The sequence below is a fragment of the Equus caballus genome, chromosome 19, assembly GCF_041296265.1.
Source record: "Equus caballus isolate H_3958 breed thoroughbred chromosome 19, TB-T2T, whole genome shotgun sequence".
In the NCBI taxonomy this organism is placed as follows: Eukaryota; Metazoa; Chordata; class Mammalia; order Perissodactyla; family Equidae; genus Equus; species Equus caballus.
In genome coordinates, this window is record NC_091702.1 from 11,671,524 (window position 1) to 11,698,308 (window position 26,785).

The 26,785-nt window shown below is 53.9% G+C and overlaps 1 protein-coding gene and 1 long non-coding RNA gene across 2 annotated transcripts; one reads left to right on the plus strand and one right to left on the minus strand.

Moving 5' to 3' along the window:
- Nucleotides 1–1,036: 1,036 nt before the first annotated feature.
- On the minus strand, nt 1,037–25,047 carry LOC111771983 (retinoic acid receptor responder protein 1-like). Its single transcript, XM_070243177.1, has 6 exons — nt 24,704–25,047; nt 11,353–11,415; nt 8,792–8,975; nt 4,983–5,119; nt 1,439–1,501; nt 1,037–1,359 (listed from the first exon to the last, which is right to left on the minus strand). The coding sequence occupies exons 1-6, from the start codon at nt 24,965–24,967 to the stop codon at nt 1,210–1,212; spliced, it is 861 nt and encodes a 286-aa protein (XP_070099278.1). The 5' UTR covers nt 24,968–25,047; the 3' UTR covers nt 1,037–1,209.
- On the plus strand, nt 1,167–2,787 carry LOC111771984 (uncharacterized). The gene is made up of 2 exons (XR_011429005.1): nt 1,167–1,306; nt 2,300–2,787. It is a non-coding gene; the product is annotated as an uncharacterized lncRNA (long non-coding RNA).
- Nucleotides 25,048–26,785: the final 1,738 nt, after the last annotated feature.

The following is a 26,785-nucleotide window of genomic DNA, read 5'->3' on the forward strand; positions in this document are numbered from 1 at the left end:
CGGCCCTGTCAATCAGGTAGGTGCTGGGAAGAGGAGTGCAAAGGTTGGCGTTTTAAATAGAAAAACACATAAGCTAGATCTGCTAAAAAGTAACTATCATCCATGTTATTTTTATTTTGTATGAGTCCGTGTCTTTCAAATATTTCTTTAGTATAAACTTTTACAATTTCCTTGTAGACTTAAAAGTAATATTTTGGTATATTTTAAGGCTGATGCTTACTAACCAATTACCGGCCAAGGAACCTTGCGTCACTGATAGAACCGTTCCATTAAATGATAAGAATTTTGAAAGGCAAATTATGGCCACATTTCCTGGATCAATTCTTCCTGCCTTAGGGAGACACTCCACCGAATTTGATTACGGTGCATACTGTGTGTGCTTTTATGAATTACTGAGGCCAACAGTAGGTGCAAGTTTTCCCTATAAATGAAAACTGTAGATATCTGATATGCTTTCAGTTACAGCACTGTTCCATGTAACGCATGTTTGCAGACAGTGGCTTTATCTGGGAGACACTCCATATTTTTATTTGTAAAATTTGAATTAAGCAATATTAAGAGCTCAATTAATTCCAGCTTAGCAGAAATTTTGCCTATGCATACAAATCTACACACACATTTAAAATATTTTATTTAGAAAGATAAACATTTATTTAAAAGTAAATATCAAGTTAAAAAGGAATGCTTGCTTGAAATCATAAAAAATAGTACAATTCTTCTTAATAATATAGGTAATATATTCCCTACAATTTGCTTTTGTTGAAATATATATATATCTTTTTACATACTAGGTAGAAGCAATTTAGCAACATAAAATAGTTGGCTACAGTATGTTCAAAATAATGAGACATGCAGATTTAGAGGTAATACCCTCAATTTTTGTTTGGTTAAAATACTTGCTGATCCAGTTGTGTCATGTCCTAATTGACTGGGTTGTACGTTTTAGGACCGCAACCCTGAGGAGCCTGTGGGGTGACTGTTAAGAACAGAATTGAGTATGCACGTGCACCCAGAGCTAAAACGAAGCGAAACCCACTGAAAAACAAAAATCCCAACATCTTTTAATTTTTGAGTATTTACTTGAAATCACAGTCTTTCCCAAATTATCAAAAAGCCTATGCCTTAGCTATTTTACTAGAATAATGATTCAGGCTATTCGGTATGGTCATTTTGTGTAGAACTTGGTATAAACAGATCTTTCTTTTCTTTTCAGAAATTACTAAGCTCTGTTGGTGCCACAGCTGATCCTTCTTCAGTTCCAGAGGCGTCTTCTGGTGCCAGCAGCTCTTGACAGTGGTACTTCACTGTAAGTGGTTTGCCAGGGGACCAGACCAAGTGAATGCGACAGGGAATGATTTCCTAGGAAATAAGAGTTCTAAAATATCATAAGCTGCAAAACCTTCTGGTAGAAACAATTCAGTATGCAGTGCTGTCTTACCTGCGTTGAGAATTCATGGAGTAGAACAGTATAATCAAAATCAATCGCACCATCGTTTGTTTCCTAGAGGAAGCAAAAAGAGTCAGTGTGCTAAGCAGGGTGGGTTGATCTTAGCTCAGAACGTGGAAGGCTCATCTCATTTAAAGTCTTGTTTGGACGCGCGCCTTGAATCTCCTGCTGCCCCTTTCACTCTGTTCTCATTTCCTTTGGTAAGTAAGTTTCCTGCATCAAGAAACGGAAGTCATGGATCCTTAGCATTGCTTTGTCACTGAGTTACCTGAAAATCTAGTTGAATGTCTTTCTCCCACTTTCTCTCTTTAGTATTTATGGGCTTTGATGGAGGCTAAGGGCTGTGGGGACGGGGAGAATCTTTTGACAAGCTTGGGAGTCTAGATACTTATATGTACCTCAAGCCAATCTGTCAGCTCAGATATGCCAGCAGTAAGATAAGGGGACCTTCTCATCTGAGTGACTTTTTAAAAATTCTTGCTTGTTTTGCTGAAAGATCTTGGGAATCCTTAGTGGCCACTGAAGAGCAGAACTTGAAAATCTCTGTGGCCACTCTGTGCATACTTTTCTATAACCTTGAAACCAAATTTCCCAGTTGCTCTGGTGATTCAGACTTCTGTGAGTTAGAGGGCTTCACTAAATTTGCTAGTCTGCATTTAACAGGCCCCGAGAGATGAAGGGATTTGCCTTGGGTGATCCAGCAAGTCAGCTGCATAGTCCACTATTACTTTTCTAAAACTCAAATCCCACAGGGTGAAAAAATCTAAAGCTCCTACTTAGTGGCCATTCTCCCTCTGCATTCTGATTTTCCTGATGCTCCAGTTACACTCGTCCCCACTTTCTCCCTTGCAGGGTGCTTGAGGGACTTTAACGGACGGATGACAGGCAGCAAAGACTGGCCAGAACGAGAGAGAAATGGGGCTGCTGTTTGGAACATGGATGCCCTGGTGGTTTGCTTGCTACTGTGCCACATACAACTGCAGAAGAAAGGAACGCACTGACATTAAAAGACCCTCATTTGCTCCGTGTTGTCTCTGCATCTGTTCCTACTGAGTTCTCCTCTCGCATTCATTACAATTGATTCTAAATTATCTTGACACCATTTTCTAGTCTATAAACAAAAAACCTTCCCCATACTTCTCAGGGAAGGTCAAAGCCCCTTGCTGAGGACATGATCATCGTAGCAGATGAGAGAGAGAAACTTTTATCTAGCAAAAGAACTGGTGCTGCATCCTGACTGATAATGTAGCAACAATCGATCAAATGGTAATTCCTATTAAAAAGCACTCTATGAGGGGGAAGAAATGTTTTCATTTTGATAAATAAAGAAAAAAACTACATTTCTAGTTGTCTATTTTACTAGTGGCCTTTGGAAGGCACACCAAACTATTACTGGCGTTAATAATGCTGACCTGATGCTGGGCAAATCCTTGTACTCAGAAGATACTCACTGATGACCCATCCATGGGTGAGTCCACCACGTCGCCCATCCATGAAGAGGATGGTTTTTAGAAACTTGAACTTAGAGTCGGATTCACTTGCCGCCCTCAGAGTAGCTGATTCGTTTACTCTGGAAATGCCCCTCTCTCTCCATCACTCTTACCTGACAAAAACTACAACCCCAGCTAAATCCAGCCCTCCACCTACTCCGTGCCGGCACACACAGCTGAGTGACTGTCCTCCTCCAAGTTTCACGCGGCCTGCAGTGTTGCGTGATGCTCAAGTCCATGCGTTCCCCCCACACTCCCAACACCTCATCCACTCGCAGCTGATGACTTTGCCTCATTTCTCACTGAGAAGACGGAGCAGTTAGAATAAAACTTGCACAAGCTACCAGGGTGACATCTAAGCTACCAGCATCTGTGCCCTTCTTCCCCGCCCTCCCTCCAGGGGAGCTCTGTGTTCCTGGCTGAGATCATCTCCTGGATCCATCTTAGCCTCTCACCACTCAAAGATAATAACTCCAACAATTCTTTCTTTTTCCTACAAGTCCTACTTTGCCCTTCTCTACTGGATTTTTCTCATCAACATATAAATATGCTGTTAAATCTCCCAACCTGAAAATACATCAGGAAAACAAATCCCCTTTCAACCCTGTGCTTACCCATGCTCCAGCTATAGACCCTCCCTTTCTTTACTTCCCTTTATGGCTGCATTCCTTGAAAGAGATGGAGTGTCCACTCCTCCCAGCCTCTCCTGAACCTACTCCAACCAGGCTTTTGCCCACACTGTGCCAGTGAGATAGCTCTTGACGGGCTCTCCATCGACTTACACCTGCTAAATCAAATGGTCAATTCTCAGTCCTCATCTGGACGCTCCAGCAGCATCTGATACAGTCAGTCGACCTCATCCTTGAAACACTTTGTTTTCTCATCGTATCTCCACCCTCTCAAGTTGGAAGTGTTCCAGGACTCCACCCTTACATAACTTCTTGTCTTTTGTATATACCACTCATTCTCTGTGATCTCATCCCGTCTCACGGCTTTACATAGCACCTGTGTGATGGTGAATCCAGCGTGGTCCTCTCCCCTGAACTTGAGACCCTTATGTCCAGATGACGATGTAAATTCTTTACTTGGTTACAGGATTTAGTATGCCCCAAATCAGGCTATTTCCCCCAAAATCTGTTTTTCTTGTAGTATTCCTCAATCAGTAAATGAACACTTGCCAGTTATTCAGGCCAAAATCCTAAGAATCATCCTTGACTTTTCTCATTCTCATATCCATGTCCAACCCATCAGCAAATACTATCAGTCTATCGTCAAACTGTATCCCAAGTCCAAACATTTCTCCCCACCTCCCCTGCTGCCGCCCTGGTCCCAGGCCTCGCCGAGATTACTGCAATACTTCACTGGTCTTCCTGCTTCCACCACCTCTCTCCACTCTTCTCAACACGGCAGCCACAATGATCCTATTGGAAGTCAGGACACGTCACGCCTCTGCTAAACACCCTCTAATGAGTGACAGGCGCAGTCCTGACAGCCTCCAGGGCCTCGCACGAACCGATCCCATTTGCTCTCCTCTCCTGGCGCGCACTCCTTGCTCACTCTGTGCTGGCACACCACCCTCACTGCCCTTTCTCCCGCCCATCGGCCCCCTCTGCCTGAAGTGCTCTTCCTTGCTGGAGGCGGGCTCCCTCTCACTTCCCTCAGGCCTCTGCTCCAGGGCCGCCTCTGCTCACCCTCTAGACTGAAGCATTAATTCTATCCGTACCCTGCATGCCCTTGGCCCACTTCACGCTTCTCCGCAGCACCTGGCGCCGTTTGGTGCATATTCACTTGTTGACTAGTTCCCTGTCTTCTCTTCTCTCACTGGACTTCATCAGTGAGGACAGCAACATGGTGTTTTTGTCCACTGCTGTATCCTCAGTCCCTAAAGGAACACTGGGCCCACTGCTGGCATTCAAACATTCATTGAATGAATGAAATGCAATGAAAACTCTTGCCATGAAATTAGAAATTCACATGGACTCAGCCTAAGAACGCTGCACTGGTTGCACCTCTTGCGGCGCGGGTTCGTTTTCAGCTTTTCTTACCCACTGCTTCACGCCGCTCAGCTGTGCCATGTAGTAGTGCAAAAACCGCGTTGTCTTCTCCCACATCACGTAAGAGCTGCCCAGAAAAGCTAGTTCCCAGACGGGTCGCAGAGAGGGGTCAATATGTCCATGACTGTCTGAGAGCACAAGAAAAGCACATCTGTATTTAGGCATTTGGGGACAAAATTTCAGAAGTTTCAGTAATGAATTAAGGGCTTACGCTTGGTCACATCGGTCATCTCTCAGCAAGACCCTGGGTTGGACACGTGATTTTGTTGCTATCCGTTTCTACATTATGTGAAGACTGACATGCTTCCACTTGCTCTGCTGATAAAGCTACTATAAACAATATAATGGCTATTGCTGCACTATTTAAATACAGAGTACACGCTGTACTGATACTCAGAATTCATCTAAAATCTTGTTAGTTAAGAAGCATTTTCTAATTAGATTGAAACGTCTATTGGTTATCTTCTCCACATTACCTTCTGGTTTGGGTCTACAGTCAATGTGACGGGCTTTGCCAAGCTGCCAAATGTCTTTGTCCTTCTCTGATCATTGACTGTAAAGCTAGTCAATGTATTGGCAGCATCTGTCACTTTTTTTGAACACATGAAGATATCAAGTGGGTTCTTCCTGTGGCATTGTGTTTGGACATGCAATCTTTTTAATTCAGCAGACATTTATAAAAAACCTACTTAATATCAGATACCACTAGAAGTAGGGATACCTTTTGTGACTTTTTCTTTCCTGAGGAAGATTAGCCCTGAGCTAACTGCTGCCAATCCTCCTCTTTTTTGCTGAGGAAGACTGGCCCTGAGCTAACATCTGTGCCCATTTTCCTCTACTTTATATGTGGGACGCCTGCCACAGCATAGCGTGCCAAGCGGTGCCATGTCCGCACCTGGGATCAGGCCGGCCCCCTTTTGTGACTTTTAGAAACTCAAATTTTAGCGAGTAATTCATGAGACAACTGTTCATGGACTATCATTTTATGCGATTTGGCAGAGCTCTCCTTAGTCTACAGCAAAGCCCAATAACAGTATACCATGTGAGGAAAACTAACGAGCTTCTTAGGAAACGAATCGTTCTTGTTCAAATGATCTCTAGCACAAGTTTTGCTCCGTATCGGGGGAACTTGCCTGGGCGGGCTCACAGTGGTCGTCAACGGAAAAACCATTCACTGCTTGCTTGCCCTGTGCGGGGCACAGATGGTCCCCACCCTCCACCTGTTGGTTGTGTGGAGACACAGCTGGAACCCTCCTTAAGAGACCGGGACAGGGCCGAGGGAGGCAAGGCAGGGGGAGGGGCCTCTGGGCAAGAGGCTTGGGGAAGGCTTCCGAGTTGAGATCGGAGCTGGCCTCGCCCTCCTGGCGTGTAGGTCGGTGGGACAGGGAAACCTTCCTCCGTCCAGCTCCGCGTCAGGCACTCCGCCCTGCGCCGCCGCTGCGAGCACAGCTCGTGAGGACAACCCACTGCCGCGAGGGCCGCCGAGTCACGGCGCGGGTCAGCCCGCCCCCGCGAGGGCCGCCGGGTCACTGTCAGCCCGCCCCCGCGAGGGCCGCCGGGTCACTGTCAGCCCGCCCCCGCGAGGGCCGCCGGGTCACTGTGAGCCCGCCCCCGCGAGGGCCGCCGGGTCACTGTGAGCCCGCCCCCGCGAGGGCCGCCGGGTCACTGTCAGCCCGCCCCCGCGAGGGCCGCCGGGTCACTCAGCCCGCCCCCGCGAGGGCCACCGGGTCACTGTCAGCCCGCCCCCGCGAGGGCCGCCGGGTCACTCAGCCCGCCCCCGCGACGGCCGCCGGGTCACTGTCAGCCCGCCCCCGCGAGGGCCGCCGGGTCACTCAGCCCGCCCCCGCGAGGGCCACCGAGTCACTCAGCCCGCCCCCGCGAGGGCCACCGGGTCACTGTCAGCCCGTCACCGCGAGGGCCGCCGAGTCACTGTCAGCCCGCCCCCGCGAGGGCCGCCGGGTCACTGTCAGCCCGCCCCCGCGAGGGCCGCCGAGTCACTCAGCCCGCCCCCGCGAGGGCCGCCGAGTCACTGTCAGCCCGTCACCGCGAGGGCCACCGAGTCACTCAGCCCGCCCCCGCGAGGGCCGCCGGGTCACTGTCAGCCCGCCCCCGCGAGGGCCGCCGGGTCACGACAGCGGACGCGCAGGGGCCCAGCGCCGGGGCGGGTCCCAGGCCCCCAGACTCTTGTTGCTCTGTGGTATACTTGGGCTCATCGACAGGACGCTCATGAATTCCTCAGAAAAAGTGCAATTTTTACTTATAGTTAAAACCAGACACCTGGTTTTTTAGGCGAAGGAGTGCGGGGCGAGGACGCGCTGCCGCCGACTGGCTCCCCTCACTTGTCAGCTGTGAAAACCAGCGGGGGGGGGGGGGGGGGGCGGGGCGGACGCCGCCGGGATCCGGGCTGGCTGCTCCGAGATCTCTCCACGACCGAGTCTACCTAAAGCCAAACTCTTTCAGTTTTAACGAGATAATCTGATACACAGGCTATAAATAGCACCACTGCATTTCCCTGCTGAATTTAACGTAACAAGAGAACCTGCGAGTTTTGTCGATGAAAAGGTACCTCTATTAGAAAAATTTTGACACTTCACAGTAGCCACATTGTTAGACGACAGAACGATTTTTGCGGGCATAGCGGCCTTATTAACTGAACGTGATCCAGTTAACCGGCACTTTTGAAAGGCGTCCAGAATCTGGTGATCCTGTGGCAAAGATTCAAAGAAAAGGTCCTAGGCAATGTCTAAAAGCTGTGTTTTAAGGAGAATCTATATAGCCCTCTATTTCCCCAACTAACGCTAAGGGGCAAAAAATCCCTAAATAACTAGCTTTTAAGTATCAGTCATTAGCCCGTTTATTTCAGGCAGTGCTAAATATAAACAAATTCCACTCCAGTGTAAGATGTGAATGGCTCCGCTCAGTTCTTTGGAACAGGCTTGAATCCGAGTTCTCAGAACCACAGGGAGAACCACGCGGGCTTCTGAATCGCCGAGACGCCAGCAGCAGCGCTCCACCGCCACGCCCCTCAGAGTCGCCCCGAGGGGCGCAGGCGCGCTGAGGCGGCCCCGCCCCGCCCCGCCCCCGCCGACGGAGAGAGCGTGCCCGGAGGGCTGCGGGCGGTGCCGCGAAGCCACACTAAGCTCCGTCCCCACGCGCCAATCCGGAGTGGGCGGCGGCTTCGGGACTTGCGTTTGCCGGCGGCGCCCGCCTCCCTGGCGGGAGCTGGGACAGAGGAGCTCGGCTTCGCGTCAGCCGAGTCACCTCGGAGGGCAGCGCGCGCTTCCTGTTAGAGACGCGGCTGCCGTCAGCCCTTGAGCGAAGGCGAGATGAACCCGACTCCGCCGCAGCCGCCGCCCAGGCCCCTGACGCCGGCTGTCGCAGCTCTGGCGGGCGTGCTGGGCAGGGGGAGGCCCTGGACGGCGTCCCCTCACCCAGTCTTCCAAAGCCGCCGCCGGAAGTCTCCGGACGTGTCCCCTCAGGTTCTGACTCAGCCCTGAAAACTGGGGCCTACAGGCGCGTGCTGTCGCGGAGGCCTCTGCTCGGCGGGCGGCCTGGCCCTGCCCCCACCGCCCAGCAGGGAGGCGCGACGTCCAAGGCAGCAGGTGTTGGCGGAGTGGCCACACTGTACTGGAGATGGAAAAGAAGGTGATACCCCTGGGTTTTGTTTAAGTGAGGTGTACCACATGCCGTAGGTGAATTAAAGCCCCACTTTGGGGATAAAAACTTGAATGATCGTTCTTTTTAAGATGTAGTGATCACATACATTCCCGAAGGTAGAAATTCTGGACACGAATTCATACCAGGTATGCTGACTCCGTCCAGGGGGTTTCTCAGTTGCTTCATTTGCTTGTAAAGCCGGTAGTCCTCTTGCTGTCGTTTGGTCTTCTCCATGAGCCGTGCACAGGTGACATTAACGGCGGGTCTGGGCTTCCGGTTCCTGAAGAACACTCGAGCAGAACATTTCCCCAAACTTTCCTCGCCTTCCTGAAATAAAGATTTTGGAATTGAACAGGATGGTTCCCCACCACTCTCCCCCGCAACACGCGCAGACGGAGAAGTTCCCTGCAAGGGCAGGCAGGCACCGGCGTCAGCAGACAGTGGCCTTGGCTTTGTGCAGAGTGAACACGTCAGTCCTCCGCTCTGGGCTGTCATTTAAACTCCCGCTTCCTGATGGTGCCTTATAAATAATGCTGGGCCCCGTCCAAAGAAGCCCCCCTGCTGTCGCCGAGCGCTGCCTGGCTCAAACTCTTAGGACAGCGGGGACCTTGCTCTCTACTGTGCACCAGCACGACGCCCGGCTGGACCTCAGGCTTGTTAACTTGAACCAAAAGATGCAACTGGCTGCCTGTGACAAAAATGGCAACACCTTCACGCTGCCTTATGAACTTGGTCCTCTTATTCAAGTTTCACAGATGAAGATACTGAAGCTTAAAGAGGAAGCTACTCCATGTCTAACAGGCAGTCAGCGGGAAGCCAGGACTTGAGCTCCCAGCCGAGGCCAAAGCCCAGGCACTGTGCTAACTCCCTCTCTCCACTCGGAGAGCGAATCCGGAAGGAGTGGAGGTGCACATCACCACATGGGGCTAATTCAACTAGCTGCGTGACCGCGGGATGTTTGTCCTCGTTCATATCTAAGTGTAGACGGACTGAGTACTCTGGGATCACCCTCACTTATTTTCCAGTCCAGAGACATCTGGAGCCGGACAGCGGGCTGCTTCAACTAGACAGCGGATGTGGGGCTCATTGCCAGGGTAGTGCGTCTTCACCCTTTTAGAGCAGAGATTGCTTAACCCAACAACAAAAGCCAGGAAGCCTATTCCCAGAAAAATGACATGCGCTCACCCCGGCTGCTCTGGGCCTGGAGTCTGAGGCCGTCGTGGCCCTCCGGAGCCCGTCCATGCATCCCGCCTCAAGAACTCCTCTTACAGGGAGGTCGGTGAGCAACTGCGGCAACAACCTTCTTTCCACATTTGCAGCTGCTTAAACTGGGTGCAGTCGCAGGGAGAACCACACCAAAAATAAACTTCAAAAGAAGCCCACGAGGAAACAAACTGTAATCAAAATTGGATCTGCTGAAGAAGCCCATTTCTAGAACTCACTCAAAAAACTGAAATAGGCTTTCCCATAGCAGCTTTTCCTCCTGTGAGCGCTCGTTTTGAATGAGACGGCATTTCAGTGTGCCTTAACATCCTAAGTATTGGTGCAACACAGAGAAAGGAGAAGGTGAGCATTCAGGAGGAGGCTCATCGGAGGCACAGGACAGGGCTGGGCACAGCACCCATCCAGGGAAGACACGAGGAACCAGGCATCGACCCCTTTGGTTTTCCTTTCCCTTTCCCCGAGAACAGCTGCACAGAATCAAAGCAGTTTTCTGAAGGTGACAGAACCCTCCCCAGCCCGTGGCATGGAACATGGCAGGTAGCTAGCTGTGCTCTTCAGGGAAAGGTACCATCGGTCAAAACCACCTAGTAATTGTTCCCCTTCAGGTGTAAGCTAACACTTTCAAGTCTGCAACACCAGAAGTCAAAGGCATCTTCCTCACGCTTTAAGAACATTTTAATTCTTAGGTTAATTAGTGAAGTCAGAGTATACTGTTGTCTTGTTAGAACTGGTTTCCAAATACTGGAAGCATTCTTCCAGAAGCCTCGGGCTGCGGGGTCAGGCCCTGCTGAGGCCCTGGAAGGCTGGCCATAGTGCCGGCTGCTCTGACTCAGTACCACACAGAGAACGCGGCTGGTCCCGGCTCCACCCCTGTTCTGGATGCTGGCCCAGCAGAGGGAAGGGCATGTGGTTCTAATTTCTGTATGAGTTTTCTGTTTACTCTCTTCCTGAGAACGGGAAAAGGAAAGCTGGCAAACCATGGGCTGCTTGGTCGGGCTCGTAGAGAGGCAAATAGTGCCTGTGCCCGGCATGGGCTCTGGTCTGTGTTTCACAGAGCTCCTCAGTGCACAGAAGCTCCTGGAATCACCTCACGCTATGCCAGCCTGCTAAGGAGAAGTGCCACCAGTTGGCAGGAAGAGGAACAGACTGGCATTTGAGAGAGTCATTCTAAGGACTCTGAGGTGCTAGGGAGGGGGACCCAAGGGAGCTGGGACAGTCTCCCCAGGCGCAAAGGAAGGAGGGGATGCTGGCTGTGTGCAGAGTTTTAAACACAACCCTGCATAAGGCCACGAAGTCCAAGGAGCTAAATCTTGAGTTCTCGCCTAGCTCTGTTCTTCAATTCTTGAGATCAAATAGAAAACAAAGCAGGAAAAGACAAAACACAAGCAAACCTCCTGGTCACTGTACATTAGATTCTCACTTTTCTTAAAACATACATTCACACGAGTTGCTAACAGGATGCCTAATTGTGGCCGCTTACCTCTGAGTTGTAGCGCTCCGTGGTAAACACCAGGTCAACTGTACATTCCTTCTTTGCATTGATCTGAAACACAGAAACGGAAACTTAGCCTAGCGGAAGCTCTGCTAGCATCTTCAGGTCCAAGAATCACCCTCTTGGGATAACATGGCGTGCAAGGTAGCTGCAGCATTTACACCTGAACATAACTGCTGATTTTTTGGGAGAAAAGATCTCAGATTTAGTCTGGTCATGCCACTCGGCTTGCTAGCTTGACACCTACTCACAAAGAGCGAGGTTGAGAGAGGAAGCATTGTGCTGAGGCTGGACGTTGCCTTCATGAGAGCAGCTGGGTGGCAAAGGGACATGTGCGTGCAGGGCTGTGGAGTGAGTTTCTTCCATCCCCAGCTGTCAAGTGTCGCCCACCCTGTCTTGGGTGCTGGGCTGCAGCCATGAGGGAGACAGGCGAGGGTGCCACTCACAGTCCCACTGTGGCCACAAAGGTGGACCTAGATTACTAAATAGTGGGTTTGCAGATGGTGATAAGTGAAGAAAGAGTGGTGGGCATGTGTGGCAATGTTACTAAGGTGGACAGGGCGGTCGCGGGGAGCGGTGAGGCCCAGCCGCCTCTGTGAGGAGCAGGCGGGGCGGGCGGGAGAGGGCCAGCATCGGGGGAGGCGGGGAGGCTGGTGGACAGGCCTCAGGTGGCGGGGCCATGTCCCGGAGCCCCGGGTTTGGCAGACCCGACGTGGCATCGGCAGGGCGCCCACGGCACCGGGCCAGGGTGCCAGGGCCATGGCCATCCGCGGTCCCTATCGGCATGAACATGCAGGGACATGAGGGGGGCCAGAGTCATGCTGGGCCCTGAGCCCTGCGGGGAGGAGGCAGGGAAGGATGCTGCGCCCTCCGTGGAGAGGTGCTCCCGCGGAATACTCCTGCCCCAGGTTCCCAGTGAGCAGCCCAAGGGTGTGAGTGAGACCCAGAGAAGAGCTGGACGGCTGCCCAGCGTCTGTCCCCAAGTCACCTGAAGGCTGCGGTCCCGCCACCCGGCCAGAGTCGGAGGAGCACACAGAAGTGCGGGCTGCTGCCCGTCACCCCTCGGCCACACCGGTGCCCATGAACAATGCACCCTCACGCGAGACTGTGCTGCTGCTGGCCGCAGGCTCCAGGCTTTCAATGGCCTGCATGCCGGCTTGGGGCCCCCTCGCCTGCGGCCTGCAGTCTGCAGGACCTAGGAGTCTGCCCTTCATGTCGCTTAGGGCCCCTGCGTGCAGGCCTCCTACGACCCAGTCAGGGACCCCACAGGCCACTAGTTGGCGGGTGAGCAGGGTGGGTGGGGAGGCCATTCACAAGAAGAGGTGGAGGAGGCCGGCTTGGCAGTACAATCTTTGGTGCTGGGGCACAAGGGGGCCATCCAGGAGGCAGCTGAGTGTGATGGAAGCAGACCCAGTAGAGGTGGTGGTTGAAGCCGTGGAAGCTGGTCGTCCTGTCCCGTCGTCCATTCCCTGCCCCGCCCCGCCCCGCCCCGGGAAGATGTGTACACTAGACTCCTGAGGACCACCAACTTCACATCAGTAAGAAATGCGCATGCTTATTTGCTATACACAAAGATTCACAAAAGTTCTCCTGATTCTCAATACAACTGTGCATACTTCAAGTACTTAAGATCTCATTTGACTCAACAGTTTTTGGAAAACCCATGGAGGCGAAGTGAGGCGCCAGCGCAGTCTTTGTACGGAAAGAAACAGAACTGGATTCACAAAGGCTGGGAGCTGAGTCAGAATGGAGCCTGTCCTGAAGAGTCATTTTCCTGGCTGATTAGATTTCCTTATTGTTTTAGCTAGGCACTCTTAAAAGCTTCTACAGCGTGTCCAAAACAAGATTTTCATAGTTTGGTCGTACTTCATCATCTCTCAAGATGCAGCCCTTTATCTGTCTTCTCCCTCATCTGTGTCACAGGCTCCCCGGAGGCCTGAGGTCAGCAGCCAGCCGGCTTGGTCTGCGAGGGTCACTGCTCCTCCGCCAGTTTAGGACCAAGCTTCACTTTGGCTGTCTTTGATTGAAATTATTCTGCCAGGTCTTTGTTCAAAATCCACTGCAGGGATTAGCTGAGCGCTGAGCACTGTGCTGGGCGCAGGAACAGCGGGAAGGGAGCAGCTGCAGCCTCAGGGCAGGCAGGTGCGGAGAAGGACTTGAAATAGATGATTGCAGATTGATTACTTGATCATGGATGACTTAAGAGCCATGAAAGGGTATCTGGAGAACTGACCCGGTCTAGGGATCAGGGAAGTGCCATTTGAGCTGAACTCTGCATTAAGAAGAAATTGACTTGGGGGCAGGGGCTGGCAAATCATTCCACACGTTAGGAATGAAGGAAAGGGAGGCTGTAGGCCCCGAATAGGGCGGGAAGGTGGAGCCAGGGTCAGGAGGAGGCCCACCGGGGAGGCAAGGGCTACCTTGAGGGTTTATCCCAAGAGAAATGGGAAGCCGGGGACAGGAGAGAGAGATCCCGCTAGCCCGAGGTGGAGAACTCGCGCCGGAGTGCGGAGGTGGCCAGAGTGGACGCAGGTCTCGGGAGCTAGTAGAGGGGGGATGACAATGCAAACGGAGAGAAGTTCATGGTGGACAGACTGCGTTCTACACGGAAGACAAACGATGAACAGGGACGTGAGTCAAGATCATAAACAGTCACTGGAACACAAGTTTTATATTAGGGCACCATTATTAGATCAACAATAATTTAAATGATACTTGTATTTACAGAACAACAACAGACACCCTGCTGGGCCCGTGCAAGGCACTGCTCTAAGCGCTGCCCATGTCTCAACCAGGCTGACGAAGCCCTGAAGGCCGCTCAAACTCAGAGTAATCGGGGAAATGCAAATTAAAGCCCTGAGTGATCACTGTATGACTATCAGACCAGCAGTAAACGAGAAAGGGGACAGGGCCAACTGTTGGCCGGGTGTGGGGGCTAAGTGGGAGGGTCACCTGGTGCGGCCCAACCGGGGCAGTCCTGCCAACGTGGTCAAATCAAGCTTGTGTGCCTCTGCCCTAGGATCTGACACCTCACATCTGGGTGGGTCTCTCAGAGGACTGTGCTGCGGGTCCATGGGACTCACAGGAGAGCGTTCCTTGAGGCACTGTGTGTGTGCAGGGATGTGCTGTCCATCCCTGGGGGTGCCCACCCCCTAGCACTATGCAGCAGCCACCGGGAACAAACTAGCCATGTGTACAGCAACACTGATAGATCCTAATGTTGCAAGCGACAACAGAAACAACAAAATGTACGGCATACTACCAGTGACAAGAAGTCCTTAACTAAAAATGTGCAGATCCACCCACAGTATCTTTTATAAGAGCACTTGCAGACAAAAGACCACGCATCAGATGCTGGGAGACGGGTGGCGGCCAGGAGGAGGGATGAAAGAGAACAGACTCCAGAGGGGAGCCTCCGGGGACCATGGCAATGATGGAACCCAAGCCCAGGAGCCACGCCCTCAGCTTTGCAACAAGCACACGGGACAGGAAGTCGGTTCGGAAGGTGACTGAAGTCGGAAGCACCTGGGCATGGGTGTCCTCCCTGTGTCTGAACTTCGGTCTCCGTCTGCCGCGTCGGCAGTGTGCTTAGCTTTGAGGAGTGCGCCAACTGCTTGGCACCTGCGGTCTCGTCTGGAAGGCCCGCGCCCAGCTCTCAAGGCCACCTCCTCCTCCCTCTGCCACTCGCTGGGCTGCCACAGGCACAGCCACGGGTGCAAAGCGGATCCATTCATTCAAAGCCACTAAGAAGGAAGCTAAACAGACATTTCTGAAAGAGCCCATCTGACCCTGCGGAAGGTGACAAGCAGTTCTGGCTCCCCCGAGTGGGGAGTGTTCCTGTGACGGCAGGTCACAGCACGCTAGTCCGGTCATCCCCACGCGGACAAAACTGTCCATCTGTGGAACAAACCAGGAAGTTTCACTCCCTTTCTCAAAACACAGCCAGAGGCACGGCACACTGTTCTAATATTTTCCAGAATATGGTTCTTTATATAGAGAAACAGTCTGCAGACAAAGCAGATGACCAGGTGACGATCCACCGGAAGGAGGGACAACCACCCGGCCATCCACCGGCAGGGTAAGTTAGCAGCCGTGCGCAGCAGACTTCTCGATTCTGCACAGCAGACTCGGGCCCCACAGCCCAGGACAAAGGTTCAGGATCACAGCCGCCACTGACATGGTTTATGTTCCTGTCGGGTTTTTTGTGTTCTATTTATTTTCTAAGTTTCCTGGTTTGGGCCCCACTGGCCACGAGGAAGGCAGCCCCGGCCCTCAGGTCCCCATTCCCCACGCCATCCTCACAGCAGGCTCTCAAGGGGCCTGATGGGCACTTTAGTTTCTTGCTTCCCTTGCGGTCGGGAGGGAGAAGGGCCACGTTTAAACTCCTGTGTGAGAAAGCACAATGGAATGCCTTCAAAGAACTGAATGCACAGCACTGGATTTTTTTTTTGGTAAGAGAAATGCTCCTCACATCTTTATCAAATCAATATCAAGCATTCCTTCCGTGCTTGGGTATAAGGCACGCTGCCACCTCGAGGGGAGAGGCGAGCACGGCTGTCACCCCTGCCCTGAGCTCCCGCAGCCAGTGCTACTCAGCGTATCACAGGAGCCTTTCGAGGCAGGTACTGCTATTACCCTCAGTTTAAGGATGAAGAAACTAGGCCCCTGCCCAAAGTTAAGGAATTGTCCAAAGTCACAGAGCTGGTAAGTAGCGAGCCTGGCCCTGGGCCACGCTCCCCACTTAGACTGCGCGGGGTCGCACAAGCAGGGCCACCAACCTCTAAGAGGAGGAGGGAAGAAAGCCACCCGGTGTGTGTGTGCGCCCACAGAGAGAGAGAGCACGGCCCTGTGGACCAGAGCCCCAGCCCTCCCCTGCAAGGGAGCCAGCCAGGCAGGCGTCAGTTCCCTAGGGCGGCCACAACAAAGGGCCACGCACGGGTGCCTCACACAGCAAAACAATCCCTCCCGTCAGAGCTCTGGAGGCTGCAAGTCCACGGTCGCTCCTGCTGAGGCCCTGGGGATGCCTGCCTCCCCCTCCCAGCTTCGGGTGTGGCCACAATCCTCAGCATTCCTTGGCTTTTAGCCGCATGACTGCATCTCTGCCTCTGTCTCTCTGTACCTCCATGAGGCTTTCTTATAAGGCCATCCTTGGATTGAGGGGCCCTGCTGATCCAGTATGGCCTCGTCTTAACTTGATTACATTGCCAAGACTCTATTTCCAACGTTGGTGTTAATCAGAGGCGTGGGGGTTAGGACTTCAATGTATCTTTTCTGAGGACACATCTCCACCCACAGCAGCGTGGAAGAGAAGAGGAGCCGAGACTGTGGGGGAGCCCCTGGAGGCACCCTTTCAGGCAAGGCATAAATCGGAGCTTGGGCCACAGCAGCAGAGGGGTCTCCAGGAGGACCAGGATGAAACAAGCAAAGAGGAAGGGAGGGCGTTCAGGACAAGGGCGGAGGCGAGTGTGAGCCCGGCGGTGGGGAGCCAGCCGACAGAGGGGTGCCTGCGGGGCCGAGGTTCCGACGGCGGATGGGGCCCTAGGAGAGAAGGGCGCCTACAGGGGCCTTGTTGAGGAGCAATGGGGCTCCGCCTCGAGCCATGACAGAAGCTGTCGGTGGCTTGCCAAAGCAGCATGCTGGGCCACACCTGAGTTCTGATCTGGTAAATGTGGGGGAGCCTGGGAACGAGCATTTTGAGTTGCAGGTGATGCTGAGGCCGCTGCTCCAGAGAGCACACTGAGAACTTCTCTCCAGAGGCTCTGGAACTTCCGAAGGTCTGAGGAAGGGGTACGAAGGGACAGGTAGCTCCAGTGACCGTCACTAGAATACAGCTGAATAGGAGATTAAGGACAGGACCGTGCATTCTTTCCAAAGGCCCGAGGACATCGAGAAGCCTACATGAAACGGAGGGCTGTTGCCGAAAAGTCTGGCCCACCTGGAGTCTCCGGCAGACGGGGCACGGTGCCTCTGAAAGTCAGGCAGAGCCCACGCAGGATGGGCCGCGCCTCAGGCGGGAGCACGGGAGAGGGCGGCCCGAACTACGGCAGGTTTTGGAGAAAACTTGCTCTTTGCTTGCTGTAACCCGGACAGCTACTGCACCGTGAAATGACATTTTTATCAAGAAGTTAAACAGCACATTCCAAGAGCAACTATGAAGCCATGTCTTACTTCTAGTAAAAAGCTGTTGGCTGTAAAACACAAACCCTTGTTTTCAGGTCAGTGGGTCAGGGCTTTCCTCCGCGCATCTGGACAGTCTTTACATTAGATACACGCAGTGTCTGTTGCCTGTTTAAGTCGGTGAAATACTGGGGGTGAGTACTAGAAATAAACCTGGGGAACCTGCTGAGGGATGGAGAATAGGTATTTATTTATTCCAAAAGCACATTTTAAAAACCTAAACTCACTCAAAAACACAACAAAAACTTGGAGCAAATGAAAGAGCAGGGACGGTGCCCCAGAGAAACCCTGCTGTTGGCTGCTGCGGGGAGACCATGAAAACTGTGGCCCTGGGAGCCTCGCAGGACACAGTCCTGCCAAGGGCGGATCTACAGAGAGAAGCCCGGCTCTGGAAGCCACCATCCTGCTTCTCCTCCCGCTGCTGTGGGGGGCTGGCACGGCCCCTCCGTGTTGTCTTGGAGCGGCAGTGACAGCTGCAACCTTCACGGTTTCAGGTGGAGAGGTGGGTGGCAGGGACAACTCCTGCCATCAGAGCTCTCAGGGGACTCCAACCTCCCCCCCACGCACACCGGGCCTCCGTGGCCTGACAGACTCGGCTGTAAATGTCCCCTCCAGCCTTCACATTCGGTGAGAAAACATAAATGTCATGCCATTCCCATAAAAGCAAACTTTTTCATTTTATAAGGTTAGTTTTATGAGTCAGGCTTAGTTGGAGACAAGTAAACAACTCCTTTGCGGATAAAAATTGCTGTGCCATTCTCATGTTCTGGACAGAGAGTGCACTGTATTGCGTTATACCCTGGAATTATCTTATTACATTTTCCTTCTCTTGGGCAACCCCAGATAAAGCAAATACAGATTACAGAAGAGCCAGTGACTCTCGGATCAGGCCCCATCCCCTGGGGTCCAAGGAGATCTTTGCACATGGACACTGTGCTCGATCAGGGCTAGGAGGAGTGGAGAGAAAGAGCCAGAATGCTGTGTCTTGACCTCTGTTCAGCCAACTCTAGGTAGGAGCTCTCGAGCCTGCAGAGCAGCCAGAGAGGAAGTGGCCAGAGGCAGCATTCCCTCTGCTTTGCCACAGCTCAGGGCGGAGCTCAGTAGAAAAAGCTGGTTCTAAGAGGGACTCAGGGAGCTGAGTCTCCCTCCCTGCTCTAGCAGGGCTGGGAATGAGTCAGGGCCTGGCCCAGCCCCCTGTTGTGGAAGCCCAGTGGTCCCAGCACCCTTCTGGCGAACTCTGTTTTCATTTAACAACTATTTAGTACTGTCTCTTGCAGAGCCCTGTGCTGGCGCAGCGGAGGAACTAAAGAGCTACTGATGCCTTCCACCCGGAAGCAGCAGATGCACATGCAGAGGGGCACTAACGCTGGCTGCTGAGGATGGAGCACAAACCGGCATACGGGAGGTACCCAGACGGGTGCAGAGGGCAGGCGTGGTGGAAAGTGGGGAGACGACCAAGGCTGCAGAGATCAGCCAGGCAGGATGCAGGACAAGAGCAGCCATTCCCTGGGTCCAGTCACAGGTCCAGCGTGTGTAAGGACTTGCATGAGGTCACAGCCACCCCAGAAGCTGCTATGGTAGGCTGTCATGGCCCCGATGTTCTCATCAGGGTCCTTACGAGGAGAAAGTAGTGTTACATTCAGGAGATGCTCCGCTGCTGGCCATGAAGACAGAGGCTGGGGCAGGACCGAGGAGTGTGGGTGGCCCGTGGAAGCTGGGAAAGGCAGGAAACGATTCTCCCCTAGTCTCCAGAAGGAACCGGCCCTGCCAACACCTTCATCTCAGCCCTGGGAGACTCATTTCAGACTTCCAGCCTCCAGACTGTCAGAGAATCAATCTGTGGAGTTTCTACCTACAAAGCTGCGGTGACGTGTCACAGCAATGAAGTACGGGTGTCCTTCCTGCCGCTTTCTGTGTGGGCCGGCCCCTGGGGCCATCAAAGACCCACAAGCATCCCGTGCAGGGCGCTGACACAGGACCCCTTTCATAACTGGACTTGACCGGCCCACAGTATCCTGCACAACCTAAGAAGTAAGCCAGAGTGCGGACTTGCTACGGCCACTGTCCCCACCCACCACGGAGCAGCTCTGTGGAAACCTCAACAGAGGCCCAGCGCAGAGGCCCGGAAACGCCAAGGCCACGTGAGGGTCAGTACGTCTCTCGGTTGACCCAGGGCCCATACACGGCGCTCACAGGCCAGGCTGTGTGCGTGCATTAGCACCCCATGCCTGGCTGCTGTCAGTCATTCCAGCGCTCAGCGTTTACCCTCGATCTCCAGCAGAACGACCAAGGTCCTTCAAGGGAGAGTGTGCGGCCATGGCAGGCTCCTGGTTAAATTCACAACCCACGACCAGTGGGCTTTACTTGGGGCCACTGCTAATGCTCCATGATCACACGCATCCCCGGCCATGACACTGCATGTGGCAAGAGAAGCAGAAAATGTTATGGGCTCATAAAAATTGTCTGCAGTTCAAAAACAATTTATTACAAGCTGGTTAAAAACATTCCTACTTGCTGGCTCATCTGGGTGACTGGGGCAAAGTGCCCAGGACCAGGTGGCCTTTCCCACCCGATGCTAGACCCAGACTCTGCAACCAGAGCCTGCAGACCGGTGGATGCTGCGGTGGGAGCTGTGCCGGGGAGGAAAGCAGGCTGTGCCTCCTGTGCTGCGCGCACCCTCAGGGCTGCTGTGCCCCACCCCGGGTCAGCGTGCGGTGCTCCCCGTGCGTGGTCAATCCCGACTGTTCTTTCCAGACGGCTGTAAAAGCACTTAGGCGCCTTCCTTGGAAGTAAAGCTTATTTCCGGTCACTGTTGTGTTGCTTATCTTCCCCTCCACACTCACTGCAGCCTTCTTCATTCTTCAGTTTCTGTCTCCAGAGCCTGCTCTGCTTCCTTGCAAACCATCACCTCTGAATTATTGACGTTAATGGAGACAAGGCTTCAAGAAGAGCAGAAAGCAGATGAATTATGGTGTATTAAATGCTTTAGAGACAAGAGCGATGAAGCGAAGAAGTCCTCCTTAGCAGAGCGTGCTCTCCTCCCGCCTGTGGCTCAGCCCAGGGGCTCTGTTCTGCTGTTGGAACCGCAGCAGGCAGAGCCCACAGCAGCCCAGCCACCTGCACGGGGCACAGATGCTCACCCAAAGTCACTTGCTTTGCTCCCAAACTAGCTCGTGCCAAGTGTACTTACTACCTAATTGCATAATTAAGTGCTATGTAAACTGGTGAAGAGTGGGCACGAAAAAGATGTCACGTCCACAAAATACACCTTAAATCTCTAGAAAGAACTAAGTCAAGTCTCTTAAAACTCTTGCTGTTGAATTGGGTGTGGGTGAGTCAAGACTGGGCAAGAAAGAAGGAAAAAAAAAGGTAAAAGTAGGAGATTATGCACTGTATTCATCGCAAGTGCTCCCTCCATTGCAAGTAAAGCAAAATGGAAATGGGAGATGATCCGTGAGGGCGCGCCTTCTTGCTAAAGGCTGTGAGGACGGCCAATGATGGCCTCGACCCGAGCTACATTTACCCTTACCGATTTTAATCTAAATGGAAGCAATTAAGGCATGGGCAGAACTTCCCCCCACACTGTGGTCCATTGTTTCAGTTACGCTTCTAACTTCTGGAGCTGGCCTGGTCAGAGGCATTCCCCTCAAGTGACCAATCCCCAGAGACGGCTGATGCCTGAATGGGCCGCCTTTCTCTTGAAGGATGCGCACACAGGGATCTCCAGGCGTGAGGGAAGGGCTGGCCTCTCACTGGCTGCTCCAGCAGGGGCCAGCGGTCCCAGGACTTAATGTGTGGCCAGAGGAGAGCTGTCCAGAAGTCGGGAACCGGGCTGATCCAGGACACCCTGGGGAGCACCGGGACTCTCAGCACCACCCCAAATCTCCCACCGCTGCACCCTGTGGGCCCTGGGGCTGCGCCACATGACGTCGGAAAAGCAGCAGCCTCCTTGGTCGTGGGACGGTGGTGTGAGGCCAGGAAAGAGATGGCACCAGGCGGGTGGTGAGGGAAGGGCAACCACGTCTGTGATCTCTGTCTACAGTTAGTAAACAAAACAAAACGGCAGCTCACTGGCTGCAGCCCAGCTAGCGCGGATTTCTCCTCAACGCTTCCCTGCATTTACCACCGTGCTATTACCGCATTTCGCCACTAGAGGGCAACAGTGTTTCTAAAATGAGCGATTCTCGCAGAACCAAGAAAGCGCTCAGAACCAAGGAATTTCAGAGTTGGAAGAGCTCTTAAAAATCATTTGGTTCTCTGGTTTTCAAAATTTTTATAGCTGAAACCCACAGCAAGAACTGCATTATTCATAATGACCTAGTTCATACATATATCTTCAAAACATCTGGAGGTACTACTTACCTTTTCTTCCACAATGCACTCAATAGTCTGTATCACAAACTATTTCATTAAAAGCAAACAAACAACTACAATAACAAACAACTGTAACTACTAAGTTGATTTCATAACCCACTAGCAGGCCATTATTTTGAAAAACGCTGACTTGGTCGCAGCCTCTCATCTTACAAAGGGGTGTGCTGACCCCGAGGATGGAGAGGCAGCCCTATCAGCGACGCCCTCACCCACTGGGCCACCTGCTCCCCTGGCTCAGCCTGGAGGAACGATCGAGCAACTGAGTGCTAACTGTGACAGGCACTGACTGGATAAAGATGCAAACCCGGGTGTGGGGGTCTGCCATGTCTGACTTCCTGCCAATGCTACGGATGCTCCTGTAACTGAAGCAGAAGTTCCTGAAATCCCTAAGTGGAAGCGCCACGCGGGTGGTGGCGTCTGTGCTCCTCACTCAGGCCGCTGAGGGACTACTTCACAACCAAATGTCTCCAAGACCCGCCCCCCTGAATTACAGGCACTCTGTCTAGCCCAGGGCCCCCGCACAGTGCTGGGTGAGTGGACCGCTCCTCAGACAGGACGACAGTCACTCACATCTTCAGACTTTACAATTGGTACTTATGTCCTCTCTTACAACTCTTAAAAACACCTGGCATGGTTGGCAGAACACGCATTATTTCCACTCCAAATGAGGACACAACCAGAGAAGACTTACATGACCACCTCCAGGTTGTGTGGCTCGTTGCAGGCAAAGCAGGGGCTGGTGTCTGAGTCCCCTATGACACCCCACCAGCTGGCCCCCTACGTTCCAGAAAGGCAGCCCATGGCAGTTTCCCGGTAGGAATCGGCTCTCACTCTCGCCACCCCCTCCTCTGCTTCTGCCCCCCACCCAGGGGTCCTGGCCTGCCAAGGCCACAAGTTGAAGGCACAGCCTGCCCCAGGCTGCCTTGATCGCCCTGGGAAGTGGGCCCCTCTTCAGCGGCGATGTTTGGAGGAGGCAGGAGAATGGAGACAAAGTTTCACTGAATTCCTGGGAGAAACTGAAACCCCTTTAGTCCCTAGAGATTCTTGGCCCTGAAAGTCACTGAGCTCTCTCTTCCTTAGCTCCTTGATTTTAAGACATCTATAGCCATTTTTGGAGGAAATGTAAAGGGAGACCAGATGACAGAGGAAGTTGTCCTTTCTTAGGGTCAATGCCCCGGACCAGTCTACTACTTTTTTAATATAGTATTTTTTATATATAGCTTTTTAAAAAATAAAGCAGTTTATGACGTGTTATTTCATAAAGAGCAGGCTGTTTTCCAAAGAGAGAGACATAGACACAGCTACGAGTGCAAATCTGAACACAGGTGTACGGAGACGGGTGGCGGACGGTCGATTAGTAAATTCTCCTCTCTCACGCATGCTCGCCTCTGATTCATCCTTCCCCGCTTTTCCTTTCTGGCTAAAAAGGAGGCTATCTTTAAAATTCAGGAGCATTATACTATTACAGATGAAAAACAGTAACTGAGCGCTTTTTGGATGAGAAAGGAAATTTTTACTTAACTCATTCCGGTTTTGAGAGCTAGTTTGATTATTTCGTGAAAGATGCCAAGTATTTAACTTTTTTTCAAGGGAGTGACTAAATGCATGAAAGTGTAAAGCATTTTATTATGTTTTTACGGTCTTGGAAGGAAGAAAACAATTCCCGGAATTTGAAAGCTGGTGTACTTTAGAAATCCGAGCTTGCTTTCCCTAGGGGCCTCCCCGCTGGTAGTCGGAGCAAATCTTCCCGGACCCACCCTCTCTGGGCTCTGGGAGGCGGCGACTCGCCAACTTCGGTAGAAAGTTCTAGAGTTCTGTTCCCTGTCTGCTCTGCGGCACAACTAACAGTGAACTTTTTTCCCCCTGAAACAGCAAGGACTAAGACAGGCGACAAAAATAGGTTGCCTTTTTCTAGGAACAATTTGATTTCATCTCTCAATAAATCTAGCCACCCCCGACCCCGGGTGCGGGATTAAGTCAGGAACCACGGCTGACCTTCCACACGCCTCCCCCACCCTGCCTCCCACCAGGTCTAGAACAACCTAACAAACAGCCTGCCGCCGCTCCTTACAACTACCTAGTTACACTCCCTACTTCATTCCAGGTTCTTGGAGGCCGAGTGTGCAGGCTTCGTGGAATATCTGGGGGTTACTGGAAAGCGCGTCGTACTTTTGGGACAGACTCCGCGGAGTTCTGTAACTTTTGCACTCTTCCATTTGATGAAGAAGGCAATGCAGCTCCACAGACGCGAAAGGACACCTACACCCAGTGCCTTGAAACCAGCAACCGAACCACCCGCTGCCAGGCTCACGCCCGTCGGGTCCGTGCAGCACCCCGCGGGCTCCCGCCCAGGCCGGCGCGGGAATCGCGGCCGCCGCGCCCGGACGCCTCGCGCACCCAGCAGGACGGCCGCTCTGCCGTCCGCCTCGGGGACCCGCTTTCGTTCTGGAAACCCGGCGCAGGTCGGGCCCGCCGTGACCGCCCCCACAGCAACCAAGTCCCCGCACCCCAAGCCAAGATCAGGCCTTGCCGTGTGGGCCTGTTCCTCAGTTTCTCCAGGCGCCTCTTTCCCAGCTACGGGAGCTGCCCGGTGAAAAGTCCGCGACCTCGTTAATGCCAGAAAGAACGAGCCACTTTTCCGCGGACTCCGCGCACCGACGGGCCCCTCCCACGCCGGAGTCCCAGGGCGGCGCGCAGGCCCGAGCCGGGTCGCCCCAGAGTCGCGCGCGTCCGTCCCGACCCCGGGCGCGCACCCCGGCCTCAGCCCGGCGCCGACCCCCGCACTCACCCGGGCGCGGCCCTCCTGCACGGCGGCCAGCACTCGCAGGGCGCTGGGAGAGCCCGCGCGGAAGTTGAGGAAGTGCAGCGCCGCGCGCGCCGCCTGCCGCAGGAGCCCGTGCGGAGGCCCCGTGTCCGGGCGCCACTCCGCGGCCTCGGGCCCCGCGGGCGCCGCCGCCCCCTGGACGGCGAGCAGCAGCAGCGGCAGCGCGAGCAGCGGCGCGGCGGGGCGCGGGGGCCCGGGCGCGGGCGGCGGGGGCCGGCGGGGCTGCATGGACGCGGCCGGCCGGCGCGGCGCTCGACGGACCCGGCGCGGAGCAGGCGGCGGGGACGTTCGAGGAAATCAGCCTGGCGGACCCCTTCGCCCCGCCCCGCTTGCCCGCCCAGGCCCCCCGCCCCACCCCGCCCCGCCCCCGCCACCCCCTCCCGCCTGGGCGCCCCCGCCCCCTCCGCCCGGGCCCCCTTCGCTCTGCCCCTGCCCCCCCGCGCGGTGCCCGGACGCGGCGGCGCCTCCGCGGCGCGGGGTCGGGGGTGTCTGGCCCGGACGCGCAGGCAGGGCGACAAGTGGGCAGCGCAGCCTGCCCGGCGCCGCTCCGCGCCTCCCCCGCCCCGCTCGGGGACCCCGGCTTCTCCCCGCTGCGGTCGGTCGCGGCGATTTCGCAACCCTTCGGGTTTGCGAGTTCAGTTCCCCAAGGCTGAGAGCAGTGATTTCCCAGAAGATGAAAGAGGGGGTGTGTGGAGAAGGGGGCGGGACGCGGCCGGAATGGATGGGGGTCGCTGCGGCGCCATGACCCTGGATGTGGTAGAGATCGCGGGAGAGCTGGGGCTGGAGAGGAGGCTGAAGTGGTCAGCAGGGCAGAGTCCGATGAGGACCGACATGCCCACTGCACTTGGAAGCCAGTAGGTCGCGGGGACCCTGGGGCGCGGGGACTTGAAGGCCCACAGGGCGAGGCCGGACGGGGCTTCAGGGCAGTGCCTGCTGCGAGTGTTGACACCTCTGTCCAGACACACGGCAGTGAAGGGTGGAGATGGGCCTTGTTTTCGAGCCACAGACAGGCGCGAAGGCCCAGGAGAAGGATGCGTTAGAGGGTGGGCCTGGCACAGCGAGGCGCGCCCGGCATCCTCTTCTCCGTCTCTCCGTTTTGTTCGGGGCACCACCCTCCCCAAGGCGCTGACCTCAGGCTGCCGTGGGGCTAAAGAGGAGCCGTCTCTGAAAACACCCTCCCCGGCACTTCTTCTGATGCTGTCCATCTCTCGTTTGTCTTTCTTTTCTTCGGCGGATATTTTTGGGACGTCTGTGCTGCTAGGCCCTTGGGAAAATGAGGGGGAACAGTCAGGTCAGCATCTCTGTCCTCTTCCAGGCAGGTGGGGCCCAGACGATCAAAGAGGCCAGGGGATGTGCCCTGTGTTGGACGCAGTTACAGGCTGTGGAGAAAAATTAAGCCCCAAAGGGGATGGGGAATTCGGAGGTGGTTCTAAATTAAAGTGTGTCAGGGCGGGCCTCACTAGGAAAGTGCCGATTGAATAAGGACCTGAAGAAAGTCAGGGAGCCAGGCAGACATGTATGGAAAGAGCACTGTGGGGAGAGGCTCCCAGCAAGTGGAGAAGACCAAGCAAGTGCAGCTGGGGGGAGAGAGAGGGGCGAGAAGTCAGAAGGAGACGGATGGGCAGGGCAGGCAAGACTCCATAGACGCCTGCCATTCTGGATGTGCCACCTGGAAGTGCAGCCTGAGGACAAGCCTCTCAGAGAAGGCTGAGCACAGAGAGGGGAGGGGTGTGAGCTCCCGTGCCCTTGTTGAGCGCCTGCGCCACTGACCCTGGAGCTCCTGTCCACTGTTTAAGTCCACTCACGCTGGCATTTCTGTTTCTTGCCTTCAGAGGCAGCCTAACACAGATAATTCTCTCTCTGGAACCCAATCATCTCCCCCTTCAAGGGGTTTTAGTTGCAGGCTTCTTGAGAATTTATTGCCCCCAGGTCTTACAAAGATTAAATTTTCCTTGTTTTATTTCAGCACTTTGTCCCCAGTGGGTGTTAGGCTGCTTTCACTGCAGGTAACCGGGAAACTGATTAACGTTCTGAACTATTCAATGG

Excerpts from the sequence above, each read along its gene's own strand:
- LOC111771983 (XM_070243177.1), bottom strand. The coding sequence starts at position 24,967 with ATGCAGCCCCGCCGGCCCCCGCCGCCCGCGCCCGGGCCCCCGCGCCCC. Across the intron at positions 8,976-11,352 it reads CGGAGCGCTACAACTCAGAG|GAAGGCGAGGAAAGTTTGGG; the intron begins GTAAGCGGCCAC and ends TCTTTATTTCAG. Across the intron at positions 5,120-8,791 it reads GGACGGAGTCAGCATACCTG|ACAGTCATGGACATATTGAC; the intron begins GTATGAATTCGT and ends TTGTGCTCTCAG.